Source organism: Buteo buteo, chromosome 3 (assembly GCF_964188355.1).
Source record: "Buteo buteo chromosome 3, bButBut1.hap1.1, whole genome shotgun sequence".
NCBI classification, from domain to species: Eukaryota; Metazoa; Chordata; class Aves; order Accipitriformes; family Accipitridae; genus Buteo; species Buteo buteo.
This window is the reverse complement of record NC_134173.1, coordinates 52,361,366-52,378,386: the sequence shown is the minus strand read 5'-3', so window position 1 is coordinate 52,378,386 and position 17,021 is coordinate 52,361,366. Positions and strand designations below refer to the sequence as shown.

At 36.1% G+C, this 17,021-nt stretch overlaps 1 protein-coding gene across 1 annotated transcript in view; it reads right to left on the bottom strand.

Moving 5' to 3' along the window:
- TMEM67 (transmembrane protein 67) overlaps positions 1–17,021 on the bottom strand; it is a 36,350-nt gene that overhangs the window by 15,308 nt on the left and 4,021 nt on the right. The window contains exons 4-14 of the mRNA XM_075023598.1: positions 15,497–15,596; positions 14,970–15,039; positions 14,807–14,881; positions 12,909–12,971; positions 10,332–10,486; positions 10,103–10,211; positions 8,397–8,483; positions 6,341–6,406; positions 3,445–3,601; positions 2,932–3,055; positions 1,662–1,767 (exon numbers count right to left, since the gene is read on the bottom strand). Coding sequence (XP_074879699.1) covers positions 1,662–1,767; positions 2,932–3,055; positions 3,445–3,601; positions 6,341–6,406; positions 8,397–8,483; positions 10,103–10,211; positions 10,332–10,486; positions 12,909–12,971; positions 14,807–14,881; positions 14,970–15,039; positions 15,497–15,596 — 1,112 coding nt within the window. The remainder of the gene's footprint in view (positions 1–1,661; positions 1,768–2,931; positions 3,056–3,444; positions 3,602–6,340; positions 6,407–8,396; positions 8,484–10,102; positions 10,212–10,331; positions 10,487–12,908; positions 12,972–14,806; positions 14,882–14,969; positions 15,040–15,496; positions 15,597–17,021) is intronic.

The window sequence follows — 17,021 nt, the reverse complement described above, 5'->3', positions numbered from 1 at the left end:
AATGTGCATAATTTTTTTCCTTCTGAAAGGAGACACCAAAGGTTTGATACTTTCACTTTTATCACTGTTAAAAGTAACTTTAATGTAATTACAGCAATATGAAAAATCATAAAGTGAGCTGTTACATAGCTCAGATAACCAATTTTTTTTCCCCACCTTGAATGAAATAAAAATTGTCATGCAGCTTCAAAATTGCTCCCTCTAGCTTAAATATCTATCTAATCTGAGACCTATTTTGACTTTGGTCTGAAAGATTTGCATCTTGGTTTTATAACATTCTGGCCTGAGCATTTGTCACTGCAAGGCTAAAGTTAACACAAGTATGATAATGAATAGTATTTTTAATTTGATTAAAAAAAAAAGGACAACCCCCTCCCAAACCAATCCCCCCCCCCTTGGCTTCCTAAAACATTTGTTTCTGTCAGAGCTCATTCTATTACCTCACTTGGATTTAAGTCTAAACATGCTCAGTTACTAGAATCTCAGTATTTATAGAACTTGGAATGAAATTCAGTGTATTTTTTACTTGCACAACATTTGTTAAATGCAACAAGACATCAAAAATTGACAAGACCTAAGTACATCAGATGTAGATGTAAGGATGAAATAGTGTAACAGAAAATAGAGAAACTGAAAACAATTGTTCTTGCCATCGCCATTTGAATGAATTATTTTCTAAAAACAGTGCTGGTTTTGTGGTTAAGTAAAGACATCATTTAGGCAGAGAAGAATTGTCTGACTAATTTTTTTATCATTCTAATTCCCTGTCTCTTCTTTCCTTTCATGCAGCTAATATGGAATGCAAGGAATGGTTCTAGCACCAGAAGTTTCTAGCTAGACATCTATCTGTACTGGAAGCCTGAACTGTTGAAAGTTGATAAGCAGAAAATGTTAATATTATAATTTTTTTTAATAGCAGAATGATTATTTTACTATATTAAGCTCAACATTTTAACTTTTTAAAGCAGTGTGACCTAACAAGCAAACAAGGCACAGGAATAGGACATGTGAGCTGCTGCCCATCATGACAGGCAAAAGTGCAAGTAGGAAATGTCCCCTTCTGCATCTGCTACAGCAGAATTTGGTGGCTTTCAGTAGAGAAAGATCCCCCAAACTGATCTCCAATCCTTCTGGTTATGGATTTTTTTATTATTTACTTTACTTCTTAGAGATGTGCTGTAAAAAAATACACAGCAGACAAAATACTAGAGGATGTTTTAGATATATTACCAATATTTTAACTTAAACTACAGGTGACCTGAAATATCTGTCCCCTAACAACCTCCTCTTAATGCACTGCTTTATATATTCAGTTTCTTGCATAAATTGCTGCCTTCAATGCATTGCATAGGAAGTACTTTTCGTGTTATTTTCTGTGTGTATTTCATTTGAACTGTAGCCTTATTTAGCATTATACAACCAAATGTAAAATTCTAAGTATTTTAAGTTAAAAAAGACTCAAGATGAATTAAAAAGAAAATACTATTAACTGTTTTGTTTTAAAAGCTTTAAGTTTTAGTGAAAACTTGCAACTTCATAACTGAGCAGAACTAGAAACTGCTTTAACCCCCCCCCCCCCCAAGTTCACTCAACTAGAATTCCAACAGAAATAAAAATATGATTAACAAATCAGTTCAATTAAGATAGCACAAAGATCTCACCATCACACTCTGGGTTTCAGGGTTTTGGACAAGCACATCTGTGTAAGCAATAGTAATTAGAGGAGGGTAGATAGTTCCTCTCTGAGTATGGGATACCAGACGAATACTGCAGAAATACAAACAGAAGTATTATTTTTAATACAGAAAATGGATGACTTGCTTGGAAAGTATTCATTGAAACTTGTACTAATAAGAAAATACTAAATGAACAGAACAAGCTGATCAATAAAATGTGAGTTTCAAACCCAATGATATGGCAATTCACATTTGAAAAGCAACCAGAATGTACAAAGGCATGTACACGAATATATAATGAGAAAAAGCTGGGAAGGATCGTTTATTTGTAAGAAAATTCCTGAATCAATCTTTACCTACTGCTCACATTACGATAGCTGCAACTGAAGTAAATTCCAAAAGGTAACTTTTCTCAAAACATTACAGAAGGACCTTTTCTATGTGTATTTTGAATTTCTGGCATTATCCTTTTTTCGAAGGGGGGGGTGGGAGGGCATTCTTCTAAGATACATAAGCTAATCCTTATTATTTGAAACAATGTAATATGTAATTCTCAGCAAATGGAGTTAGCACATTAAACTACTCTTCAGAATCATTACTGGTATGGATCAGTACTCAGTGCTACTCAGCAATCTTTTTAACTAATAAGTTGTGAAGAAGAGCCAAAGAAGAAGGGAGATCTCAATTTTTAGACAGTTATCTCAGATGAAGACATTACATAAAGAAAAAGAGGTTCTTCCAAAACATATTCCAGTTGAGATTAACCATCAGTAATAACCTTAACAGGTAGTCTTACAATTTCAGTTAAATGACTATAAGTCTGTTCTGGATTGTATAACAGAACAGGAAACAGTTTGTAAAAATACTGCAAAAAAGAATATGGAGTATGAAACAGCATCCTTGTATAGTCAGCAACATACACCTTGAAAAAGAATAAACAGAGGAGTTTTTAGGTCTTTCCAGATGACACCTGCTTCTAAGATGTGACCGAATGCCTGCTAACTTGTATTATGCATACATAGTCTGATCCATGGCACCTGGAAAGTAATCACAGTTATTTTAACCCCCACAAGTCAATGTTATGTTTCCTCACTCACTCATCAGAACAACCTATGGAAAGTATGCAATGGAAAAAGCAGCACAGGACATATGAGAAACAACATAATAAAACAACTTTCTTTTAAGACAATAAAAAGTAGACTGCACAAATTTGGCTTTATTTTCTATGTACTATATATTATATGCAATTAATCACCTTATTGTTATTTTGCTAGCAATCCGAATTACTCTTGGTAGTTTTCCCAAGTCATTCTCTTTTCCACTTAGCGCATCCACCAAAAAAAATCGACGAGTCAAAAGCCAGTTGTTCATATTACTGCCTTTGAAAAAACATGACAGTCACATAATATTTAAAAAACTAATTCAACACACAAAAAGAATGAAATCTACTAGAAATGATACATATAACTGTATAATACATATAACTATTCAGGAAGTACAATTATTTATTTTCAACTTAAACAAATACATCATGAAATTAGATTACTTTATTTGTGCATATTATTGACTGGGCCATGTATGCAACCAAAGCTTGCACTTAACACTATCAGAACTTGCCCCCCAAATACTAAATTCTTAAAACAGAAATCAGTTATGGTGTGTTGTGGTATCTTTAAACAATGCAGTAACAGTAATTAACACAAATTCTTTCTATATGAAGTTATTCAGATTAATTACGTTCACAGAAATGTTACTATGACAGTCTTACCTTGATTAACAAACATTTCACTATACTGAAGATTCAAGTTTAAAACTGGCACGGCCCAAAGATATTGTTGTCCATTGTCACCATTATATTCAAGGAATAGGTCATAAAAGATTGGATTAGCAAAATCTGCTAAAATCTTTGAAACTGGAATTTTGCACTACAAGAAAAAAATTGTTAAAATAGAAAGATCACTTTAGCCATTTAATGATTTTATCAAGTTGTGGAATCTTCCCCTACAAAATTATTGTGGAATCTGTCCCACTTTCTCACAAAGACAAGGCATTGCAGCTATTTGCAAGCAATTACAAAGTACTAATGATTTTATACCAACCTCTTGGAAATGACTGCATTTGACTAGAATGACTAATGAGGAGAATGAAGCTCTGCTAACATTTTTCAACAGATTAGGAAAAAATATCCTAGCAAATTTCACAGACATAAAATTTGAAACAGCATAAACACTCAAGTCAAGAAACACAAACACTGAAGTCATGCAGTACTGCGTCTGGTTCTGGGCTCACCGGTACAAGAGAGAAATGGAGCTACTTGATATAGTCCAGCACAGACCACTAAGATGATGAAGGGACTGTGTCCTGGTTTCAGCTGGGATAGAGTTAACTGTCTTCCTAGTAGCTGGTGCAGTGCTATGTTTTGAGTTCAGTATGTGAAGAATGTTGATAACACACTGATGTTTTCAGTTGTTGCTCAGTAGTGTTTAGACTATAATCAAGGATTTTTCAGCTTCTCATGCCCAGCCAGGGCACCTGACCCAAACTGGCCAACGGTGTATTCCATACCATGTGACGTCCCATCTAGTTTAGGAACTGGGAAGGCGGGGGCAGGGATTCGCCGCTCGGGGACTGGTTGGGTGTCGGTCGGCGGGTGGTGAGCAATTGCCCTGCGCATCATTTGTACATTTCAATCCTTTTATTACTACTGCTGTCATTTTATTAGTGTTATCATTATCATTATTAGTTTCTTCTTTTCTGTTCTATTAAACCGTTCATATCTCAACCCAGGAGTTTTACTTCTTTTCCTGATTTTCTCCCCCATCCCACTGGGTGGGGGGGGAGTGAGTGAGCGGCTGCGTGGTGCTTAGTTGCTGGCTGGGGTTAAACCACGACAGACTGGAGCATCTCTCCTATGAGGAAAGGCTGAGAAAGTTGGGACTGTTTTGCCTGGAGATAAGGCTCAGGGGGGATCTTATCAATGTGTACAACTATCTGAAGGAAGGGTGTACAAGACAGAGCCAGGCTCTTTTCAGTGCCCAGTGACAGGACCAGAAGCAATGGGCACAAACTGAAACAGGAGGTTCCCTCTGAGCATCAGGAAACACTTTTTCACTGTGAGGATGACCAAACACTAGCACAGGTTGCCCAGAGATGTTGTGGAGTCTCACTCCTTGGACATACTCAAAAGCTGTCTGGACACAGTCCCAGGCAACTGTCTCTAGGTGGTCCAGCTTGAAGAGAGGGGTTGGACAAGATGATCTCCAGAGGTCCCTGCCTGCCTTAACCATTCTGTGATTGTGTGAAGAAATTAAATGTGAAAAGAGGCAGTTTTCTGCATATGTGAACAACCGTGCAGTCTTTAAATACTCATATAACATGTCAACCATGTTTTCTCCAAAGCTGTAGGAAAGAAAAAGTGATGCATGCAATCCGTGAATATCATCACATTAAAAAATACTCAGTAAGTTAATATTTATTGGTGTTTATATTTAAACCCAGTAATACTAACTGCTGTTAATACTTAGCAACAGGTTCTACAGACTCAATAGATCAAATACATAACATTTTAAAAAGCACAAAAAAAAGAATAACCATACTTGACTAGTTCAATGATCCTAAACAGAAAGTAAGTTTCCATTCTGTCTGAAATATAGTTTAAACAACATTAAACAACTTGGAAGAGTAAAAATATTTAACAAAGATTTGCCAAAATTATTTGGTAGACACTTCAGTTTTTCAAGGACTAAAGCTTTGACAGCTATTACACTACAAGACTTTCACACCACCCAAATAGGAGCCAGAGTTTATCTATTTTACACTGCAACCCATAATGTGGGGAATAGTTTTGAATGCAGACAAGTTAATAAACAATATTAATGGAGACATAGGTATTAGACACTGCGCATACATATGGAGTTTTATAAAAATAAAGAAGTTATTTCTCCACCCCCCTGTCAAAGAGACTACCAACTCTCCATTTAACACATAAGTAAAAAAAAATTACTGAAGCTTTATGGCTGGCAGAACCACGTCTAGTCTGACTGAATTTAGCATCTACATATACACAAGCTCAGGTGCTCTATCCTCTCTCCCTTTCATGGTGTTTAGTAAGGTGTGAAAACCCCAATAGTTTTTTCCATAGTTAAGACAGCTAAAGAATCTCTTTCCTCTGATGAGTCATCTGTTCAATTAAAACCTGCCTTCAATCTCTTTATTGAATTCACTGAAATCAGGGCATATATTAAAGAGTTAATGGGACAACATACAGGCATGACATGATTGCATATGTCTTTTTTCCATATGAAACCTGGCCAAAGATGGAGGCAGGAAAATTAGAAGTTACAACACAAAGTATATGACTATCAGAATTCAGGCATTGTGTTCTTCCACTGATAAGTCAGCACCCTCACTAATAAAAATGCCAGGTCAATTTATTTTGATTATCCTATGTAGTACACAAGCTTTGTGATGTATAGGTAAATAATTTTAAAACCCCCACATTTATTTCACTCAATAATAAAGAAATTAAAATAAGCAACAGTTTCACAAGAAAGAAGTCTGTGTTGCAACTTATTGCTAAACTCCAGAGGTCCTTCCATATGCACTGAATTACTGATGACGTATAAAGCAACTTAATTCAAAATAGCATTTTATCTCTTACTTACACTTTGTTGGTAAGTTGTTCCAAATGCATAAGCTGCATTCAATTTAATTTGGGTATCAGGACAAAGCTGAACAAAACATAATTATAACTAGGTTAATTCAAAGGTATAATTTTCTCACATGAAATATTCACGGGTACTCCAAGCAGTTTATGTATTCACAGTTCTCACAAAAGATATTTTGTTCTATTTTTTAAGAAGAAAGGGATTGATTTTGAAGAGTAAACACGAGTATTTATTGTACTAATATTGTTGCTCTTAAAACGCTGTTTTAGTTTATTCACACTTGCAAAGTATTTTTCAGTTCATCACTGAAGTTGAAATCTGTGGCCAGCAGCATCCAACCAGGCAAAAATAATCTTTTTGGGGACTGAATGTTTAATGCACTGTGCTGTCTCAAGCTTTATTGGTGGCTTCTGCTAAATCCAAGAATCCCATCAGAAAAAAACTCCACAATCATATTGCCCCCCTTCTCTTAAGGTAGCATTCTCAGAGGATCAAAGTTATCATGGCAAGTAACAGATTTTTTTTTCCTTTTTCAATGTAACTTTTACATTTTCTGCAAAGAACAAGCCATTCTAAGTAGAACCCACTAAAATAGGCTAAATTCTAACTAAATGAGCATGGCACTTATTGGAGGGCATAGCCATCTTCCCAAAATGAAAATCAAGTCTAAATTTACATAAAACACAATTCTATTAATGTGCAACTGAAATTCTGGGAATTGCTACAATTACACATTGACAGCGCTTTAGCACTGTGATGTCTTATCATCACACACAATCTATTACGTTAAAAGAGGCTTTGAATAGAAAAGCTATTCCTTTCCCATTGATTTTTGATAGCTACTAAAAGCTCTGCATTTAGGAAATTAAGGTGTCCCGATAAACCTTAAAATCTATGCACAGTAATTGGGTTAGTAACCTGTTTTCTCAGACACTAGTTTTCCTTAAAATCTGAGAGGCAGATGCAAGACAATTCATCCCGAGACAGTAACAAAATAAATAGCAGTCACTATCTAAACCCTGAATGTCAGCTGCTCTTCTGTAGATACTGAAGCATTTGAAGTTACATGCTTCAAGAATGACATGAAGAGCCTAGAAAAGGGGACAGACAATTCCCAATTGTTCTTGCTAGTGTTCCTATTGTTGCCTGCCTAGGGAACTGCTGAGAGTGCCTAGATCACCACTGGACTGCTAAACAAATTCTACTCCGTAACATGTTTCACAGCTGCCAATTTCAGCTGTTAGGCTAATTACTATTGCACTTTCCACTTGCTGCTTACTTGTGTTTTTCCCTATCTATACAGCATAGTACTGCTGAAGTAGAATGTGTGTGTGCCACTGAAATCTGAGGGTAGAGTGTGCAAGGATACTGTGAATCTTCTAGCCAGTGTTCCCCATTTCTATGTAAAGTTTCCCAGCAAGTTTTTGAAACTTTCTGTTATGAAAAAGCTAGGCAGATGCTAGCCAAAGTGTACATTTTACATTTAAAACCAAAAGAAATAAGCAAACAAAAAATCCCAAGAGAACTGAAAGAAAATGGGGTAGTAGATCAGTTTTCCTACCTCTCTTGACAGTGACATAACTACTGATTTGCTTGGCATCCCCATAATGTGTGAAAACAGGTGACAGCATCTAACAGGGACATACTCATAGAATCATCTATAAACATATGTGCACTGAGACTGTATTCTTTAATACACTTTTCTTGACAGGAAAAAGAGGGCTAATAATAAATTATGTACATGGGTAACCGTATGCTGAATGGAAGAAAGAGACTGTTGGTTCTAAATGACTAGCACTGTTTTTCAGAGCTTTCCAATATTCTAAATTTATATTGGTCCAATGGATGAAGGCAATGTTGCTGAATTTATACTTTTCATTTTGTAGAGATCATCGTGAGCAAGAATCAAGGGCTATTTTCCCTAATCTAGCTCTATAGTTACCTTATGCACTGTCACTAGTGTAGTAACCAAACTCTTGACTTTTGTCTTAATTAGGGTAAAGGCAATCAGAACGTTATGGTATCAAAAAAAGATAATTAAAATCAAACATACCTGTAAGATGCCTCCTTCCACACTTTGCCATTTAAGAAAGTTTCCTGCTGCATCAAATGAGGCTGCAATAAATTGCAGCTTTACATTCTGATGATGAAAAAAGATACAGAAACAATGAAACTGCCATGAAGTGGACATACACACTTTAGGGATTGCTGTCTCATCGTTTGATGCTTCCCAAAAAATTCCAGCATAATGCTTCATTTTTTCCCCCCTTTGATTTTATGTCTTTAATCTTGGTTTCGCTAGTTTACTTTGTTTAAAAAAACATACTTTACCATTCTTCTACAGCTTCACTGGTGACGTGGAGAAAGTTCCAAAGGAACTTCTACACAAGTAGACATGCCCTAAACTAATCAGAAATCCATGCAGATTTCTAACATATACCAGGCTGGGATCTTGAGGGCTTCCAGGACCTTCAGTGTTAGGAAGAATAATAAGTATTTTAGTTGTTAAAACAATTGCTGCATTGCAACATTGTTTAATTTAAAACACAATCTTTTGGAATATGGCTGAAAAAAACTATTATTTTATTTCTGAGTCAATAAGAAAACTTAAGATAAATTTGGCAGTATAACCAACAAACAGGCTATCTCTAGCACTACTTTCTATGATTGGCTTAACTTGAATAAACTATTCTAGTTATTCTAATGTTACAATTAATCTGTAAAATAAAACACATTACTGTTTGATTTCTTCTTAAAACTGTGCCAGTTAACAAGCTACTTAAGCAGTCTATTCCTCCCAGGGATGGATACCTGGCTTTGTTAACATTGAAATGATTGTTTTTCCTCACCTCTTTTTTTTTTTCCTCTTTTTTTCCCCCCGCTAATTCACTGTAGAAAGAGGAAAAGGCTGAAGTAATAGACTGAATCCATCTCTGATACAACTCAGCTTGTAGAGATTTTTAACAGAAATATTGAGGTTGGTATAAATGAAGTAGGGATAGAAAGGTGCGTGTAAGCATCAGAAGCAACAGAAAGAAAGGGTTAAACACCACATAGCAATAAAGAACAACACTGTTCCCAGCAATAAAGCTGAGAAATGGGTTGTGATAAAACCACAGTACAGACAACCTGTCAGCAAAAGACCCTGCACTTTGGCAGCAGGAGAATGGCAGCAAAGTTACAGTGCATCACATATACCCCTCTTTTTCCAATTAGCTCACCAGGAAAACTGACAAAAGGGTGTATATATTTCAAACAAGGGAAAAAGACAAAGACCAACTTTGCCTCAGATTTACAGAGATTGAAGTAAACAAAACTCTGAAGCAAAGGACAATGCCAAAACAACTACTAACTCCTAAGGGGTATAAAAGATTTGTCTAATTACTAGTTCATCACTGCCAATCCAGAATAACCTTGGGGACACAATGAGGACTTAATAGCTGGCATCCCTTGCTCCTTGTGCCACACACAATTGATCCTGGTCAGACCACTCAAGCAAGCACATCCTGGCCTTATGAGAACATGGGTTTGAAAGTGTGAGCAAAGCAAATGTGTAAGCGAGTGTAAGTCAGTAAAATCATCTTACCTAGAGATTTTTTACATAAATATCACCTTCCTCTTCCGTAAGACCTCACGCTGGTTTTGTTACACTGATTGACTAAAAATTATTTTTAGTAGAGCCACATCTGTAATAAATCTAAACCTCTTTATGTCCTCTTCCTAATGTCCGCTTCCCAATGTCTACTACCCAACACATACCTTATCTGTTCCTTTAAAACTGAAGACTGCAGGGAAATGATTTGCCTCAAGCACTTGGGATGCTAATCCTGGTTGATCACCATAATATAGCCATGGAAGATTATGCCTCCTGAAAACAATTACAATGTTTCCTCTAAAGAAACATAATGTTTTGCATCAAAGAACACTTAGAATAATAATTTCTATAAAACACTATTAAAGACTGAAAGTTATGGAAAAGGCAACTTACCAGAAGGCTATTGAATGAACAATGCCTAGCCTTGCTGTATTGACATAAATATACTGAAATAAACCACAGGCATCAGTACTTGAAGAACTCAATGAGTTCATATTCATCACACACATATTTCCAAGAGCTTGGCATGCTGTTAGATTAGAGTACAACTGCAGTGGAGAAACACAAGAACATAGAAAAGTATTTATTTACCCCTCTTTTTGGTGAGGCAATCATAAAATTAATGTTATCTTTAATAAGCCACTCCTAAACCCTCATTTTTACTTGAAAGTAATTTCATTTTGTCAACACCTAATATTTTCTCCCAGCTATTCAAGTCCCATATTTTTATAGGTCTGGAGATGGCAGCATGAAATCAATGCTCTCACTTTTTCAGTTTATTTTAGTTGCATCAGCTAGATGGTATGATGTGACAGAAATGGCAAAATCTGCATTTAGAAAATGAAGTATGAATCACAATGTTTAACATCACTTAGGCTGTATGGCAAAGATGACTCCATCAAAGACCTAAGACTGACAACTATAGCTGCATGTATCATAAATATCTTCTTTTCAGTTTTAGTACTTTTTCTATTCTGCTGTTCCTAAACTATGTTGTATTTACACTATTGTTCAATTTTGGTAAACAAACCACTGCCATGTGATAGGCAGAAGTGGTGCCTGGCATCTGTGTGCAGTGATCACTGCACTAGTATTAACTTGCCACCACCTATTGCCTTTGTGTGGGTCAGATTGGCAGTTGCACGTTACATTCAGGCGGCACCTCTGAAGAGCTGAGCAGGCTGAGGAAGACAAACAGGATAAACTTATATAAGTGACAAGGATAGTCTCAGTTTGTAAAAAAGAATGGGTTAAGTAGGATAATACATCTCAGAGCTATGTGTATGAGATGGCGATGGGAACAGCCACAAAGGTGATCTGGGAAAATACCGAACAGAAGTCTGCTGAAATACTGACACAGAGAATGCCTGCCAGCCTGGGAACTGCTAGCCTGGGAACTAGTCCTGGGAATCAGAAACATCCCTGAGAAGTGCAGCTGGGTACATAAACACCAGAGACATCCTGAGATACCATCGATAAGCACAAAACCAAGGAACTGTAACAGAAACTTATAGTCTGGAAATGTGAAAAATAGTCTGGAAAAGAGGGAAAACATTCTAAGAAAGTAGGAATCAGCAACTGCTATTGGCTGTTCTAGCTTAAACAGCAGAAAAACAGTCTGGAAAAATAAAAACTGGTCTGAGAGAATATAAAACATCATCATCTGTTGGCTGCTCCAGGTGATGCTGTCCTATACCGCCTTATGTCTCTGCGATATAAAAATGACTTACTTTTTACCCAAAATGGAGAGTGAATCTGTCCCTGTTGGTCTGTCTGTCACTCTCTCTCTCTCACACACATACAGAGAAGTCACCCTGCACAAACTTTTCTATGAGGTCTCCTAGGCAAGTTATCAGACCATAGCTGGGGACACCTGGCTGTCTCCAGACTCTGCGATGCAGATCATCTTCGAAGTGAGACTTCATCTGTTGTTGATTTCAAGGCCCCACTCCTGGAAGCCGTTTGGTGAGCTCTGTACTGGTACTATTTTGAATAATGAATATACATAGGCATGCATATAGGTAACTGATCATAAGTGTATTTGCTGCTTTACAAGTGATAATTTTGTAGTAACTTGTAATATTGAAATAAATGCTTGCTGCTACTATTGATTGCTGCTACCACTGGAATACATATATACTTGCTTTAATAATCGTAAGTATACTCATTTTACTGATAGTAATTTGTAGTAATCTGTAGTAAAGAAATGTAGGAAATAAAGACTCTGTGTGCTTGTGTAATATGGAATTCTGCAAATCCACTGTTGTGATCTTTATACACTTGTAGGCCAGGTAACCCTTTGGGTTGTGACAGATTGGGACAGAAAGTAGGGCCTGAGAAGTTAAAATCTGATTTTGAGGAGAGGAATACAGAAGGGAAATGAGGATGTGTGATACAGAGTTGGTAAAAAAGAGGCAGAGGCACATCCCCTTCACAAGAGTGCATGATTCTATTGCTGCAGCCACTCTTCTACCCGTGGTTACTGCCACCCAGAGCATCGTAATGGTAAATAACACTTGCATACATAAAGCAAAGCAAAGCAAAGCTAAAAAGGATGGTTCTATGGTTATTCTTCTCCACCACAAAACAAAATGAAAAACTGAAAGCCAAGTAGGAGGTAAAGACCAGCTGCCAATCAATACTGAATATGCAAGAAGTTGATTTTCTGAGTGATCCCTTACTGGATATTTTCAGTAATGGTTCACATACCTACTGACTATTGCAGGATTTTTTTCTTTAACACCATTCGCCTTGTGAAGATTCCAACCCTGGAGACTTGTTTTAACATTGACTAGTGCTCAATATTCTTTCTAAACATTCTGTATATATATTGCTTTCTTATCTACTTTCATCTCAAATAAGATTCTTTAAAAATAAGCAAGCTAACTTCCAAAAATTGAAGTGCCATGCTTTTATACAGAGTCTCACTTCTGTATAAAAAAGCAAACTGCAAACATTAATGGAACTCACCCAACAGGCAGAGGCTGAGGACTGCAGGTTTTTCAGAAACCACGCTGATGTCAGTGTTATACCCTGTAAATAAGGAACTGCTTCAATGCCTTTGGTCAGAACAATTTATGCATAACATAACAGTCTGGAAAACTGTCAGTTAAAATATGCTATTTTCTAAGAGCATTCTGTCCTTTGTAAATGTCTCTATCAAACCAGGTCAGTTCAAAACACAACCATAATGCAGTAATTTCTTGCACTTCACTAAATTAGACAAAATATACAGAACAAGAGCAGAAATATTTAAGTTTTGAATATGGATTCTGTGACAAACAGATTTTCTTTACTGCACAAGGGAAGTACTAATGATTTCAAGGGTAAGGTGTTGACTGGGTGTCCTGGTTTCGGCTAGGATAGAGTTAATTTTCTTCCCAGCAGCTGGTATAGTGTTATGTTTTGGATTCAGTGTGAGAAGAATGTTGATAACACACTGATGTTTTCAGTTGTTGCTAAGTAGTGTTTAAGTCAAGGATTTTTCAGCTTTTCATGCCCAGCCAGCAAGAAGGCTGGAGGGGCACAAGAAGCTGGGAGGGGACACAGCTAGGACAGCTGACCCAAACTGGCCAGAGAAATATTCCATTTCATGTGACATCATGCCCAGTATATAAACTGGGAGGAGTTGGCCTGGGGTGGGGCAGATTGCTGCTTGGGAACTAACTGGGCATTGGTTGATGAGTGGTGAGCAATTGCATTGTGCATCACTTTTTTTGTATATTCCAATCCTTTTATTATTATTGTCATTTTATTATTGTTATTATTATCATTATTAGTTTCTTCCTTTCTGTCCCATTAAACTGTTCTTATCTCAACCCACAAGTTTTACCTTTTTCCTTCCAATTCTCTCCCCCACCCCACTGGGTGGGAAGGGAGTGAGTGAGCAGCTGTGCAGTGCTTAGTTGCTGGCTGGGGTTAAACCATGACACTGGGTGATAAATTTAACTCAGGACCAAATTGCCAAATTAATTATTTCACAACCTGCTTTTTATAACTACTCATATTTGAACTAAACAGAGCTTTTGTACATACTGTAAGCAACTGAAAAGACATGTTTTCAATAAAATATTATTTAGAAGATGGCATTTTCAGAAAGCAAGACCAGTATTTGCTATCAGGAAAACGGAAGACTACTTTTTGCTTTCTTTCAAGCAGTAGCCTTTAACATTAATTCATTTAAGAACAAACATTTATTAGCCACATAGCATTTCCTGAATTAAGAACTACTTGGAAAACGGTCCTAACTTCGAGCAGATTTCACAACTAATAGAAGTTCATTAGCTAAAACAAAGAAAACACCTTCATTCTTCTCAATAGAACATAATTTCATTCATTAGCCAATTTAAGGAGCTCAACAATTTCATACACAATCTCAAATTTTATGGGTGTCTATTATCTTCTATCAGCTGTAACCATCTGACAACTGAAAATGTCCTTTCAATCCTTGTACCTCTTTCAAATATTTTATATGAATACAAATTTTACATATTTAAAAAAAAAAAGAAAGAAAAAAAAAGCCCAGAGGCCCTCGTGGACTCTTCAGCATGTTTTTGTGATACATGAGTGTGCTTTAAATACATACAATTAATACAGTAGACAAGATGCTGCTTGTTTTGATACTAAATTCATGTAAATTACTTCCCTTTTTCAGTTTCCAAGAGGGCATAAATTTTCTTAAACATATTTGATAGAACAATGCTTGCCTGGTCTACACGTCTACACTCTATCTTGATGAAAATTACCTTCCAATCACTGTGATCAGACAACAAACAACAGCCTTTTGTTTTTCAGGAACAGAATTTAAAAGACTTACTGAAAGTAAATAATGAGATAGCTTGAAAATGCTTTTGAATAAACACACTTACTAGCTGTGCAAAACGAACAGTTGCAACTCCCTTTGGGGGTAAGCTTTCACTAGCACTGAAACACAATCCCCCAGTCTGAAAGAAAAAAAAAACACAACAGGAAATTTATACACTTGCCAACTCTTTTTCTAAGCTTCAATACAATAAGCATTATTCTACTTACTAAAACATTTGGGCTGCTGCAGTCACAAGACTTGCTTACATTGATGAATGTTTGTTCACACCTTACACACCTATGGATCACAGACATGAAGAATGCACTTAAAATGTAGTTCAGTATGAGATTTAGTACTTAATGAAAGCTGGTTACATAGTATGCCTGATAACACCATCAGCATCTTCACTAGTTCGAACTGAAATTGAAAAGACATTACCGATTTGTTTCTATTGTCACTGGAGTAGAAAAGAAATGAAATAGTTAATCATCAAAATAAGAATTCTGTTTCTGCTTCCAATGCAAAGCTGGCTTTTTAGTCACACTAAAGGAAAATAAACAAACAAACCAAGCTGCTGGTCATGTAAAGACTTCAGTGAACACAAAAGATTGAGTTTGATATAGGGTTCAGGATTTCCAATTCACTGCTTTTAAAACTGTCATCCCAAAGATACAGACTGTTCCTCAAGAATATTCCATTTAAACAGAACATGACATGTTCAAATTTGTCATCACAAAAGGCAAAGAATACTCACCTATTTCCTGATGCATCTGAAGCAGAGAACGATTGCTCACTTCCATTACAATGTATGCACAATGCTTCATTAAGCAAAATGCCATCCATTCTTCTTTCCACTAAGTGGAAAAGAAAAGCAACTGTGATAAAATTGCATGATGCACAGTATGTCACACAGGTTAAGAAAAGTGTGAAAAAATGAAGTGTCTATTCAGATCTAAAATAAATGCAAAGATCTCATTTTAAAAAACATCAAGAGCACAACTTGCAAATAACATCCACTATAAATGCACATTCATATATGTATATGTGTGTTGTTTATAGCTATGCACATGCACTTTAGTTTTAATGAGAAATGCAATATTTCATGTCCAGTTTTGCTATTCCTTTGTCACTTATTCTGAACCAAATTTCAAACCAAGGCTTCACTGCAAAGCTAAAACTCAAAACATCAAGTTTACAAATTACTGGAAAAAAAATATTTTTAATTTTCATCTGAAATGATTCATGCATATGTCACAAATTCAAAGTTTCAGAACTGCATCTTCCAGCAATTAAATCATTTAAAAGAAGTACAATACTAATACTTTTCTTTCTGCATGTTAATACTTTCTGCACGTTAAATTACAGAATCAGCTTTGCTTTCAATATTTTACCATAAAGGCTCAGAATGTATTTTGTAACTTTCATAAAGTTTAAGGGAGATCACAGAATCACAGAACCATAGAATGGTTTGGGTTGGAAGGGACCTTAAAGATCATCTAGTTCCAAAACCACTGTCATGGGCAGGGACACCTTCCACTAGACCAGGTTGCTATTCACTCTTTTACACATTCCTAGGAAAATTTTAAATTAATGATCTGGAAAACAGTGATTGTCCAGTATACTCTGTTAGAAATGTAACCAAAGTGGACATTAGTAATACTTATTCAAAGAATTACAGGCACACAGAAAGTCTCTTCCATCCTGTGTCTTTGAAAATAAGGAAAACTAGAGCTCCCGAGAGCTTTTTGTTTTACACTCTTGATGAAAATTATACTTTGCTCTTAGTTTTTTACTATGCAAGATAAGCAAAAATTAACATAGACACTAAGGTTAACATTAAAATTAATTTTCTCTGACTTCTGAAATTCATCTGCAACTACTAGAGAGCATCAAGTAAGAAGCACAGATACAGGGAAGCATGTCACAGGAAATCACAGGTAGAGGCACACATTTCAGGGAGGCATGAAACCCACTGATATTAATGCACAGTGGTTTGCTTGGCTTGCTCAGGCTATTCTGTTCCACCTACTCATATATGTGTAATTCCTGTACTGTGAAGTACCTGTGCATCACATACTTCAAAACATTTTAATATTTTGTCTTAGTCTATGTTGACATCGGTTTTATTCCAATTGTAATGCCTCCACCAAGTGCCAACCAGCTTAAAGGAAGTGATACACCAGTATTCATTTTTTGAATGTTTGCATAATAGTTTTTACTGCAATGAACAATGGTACAGATTTATCTGTTATCTTTCAGGAATGAGATTTAAGATCAAG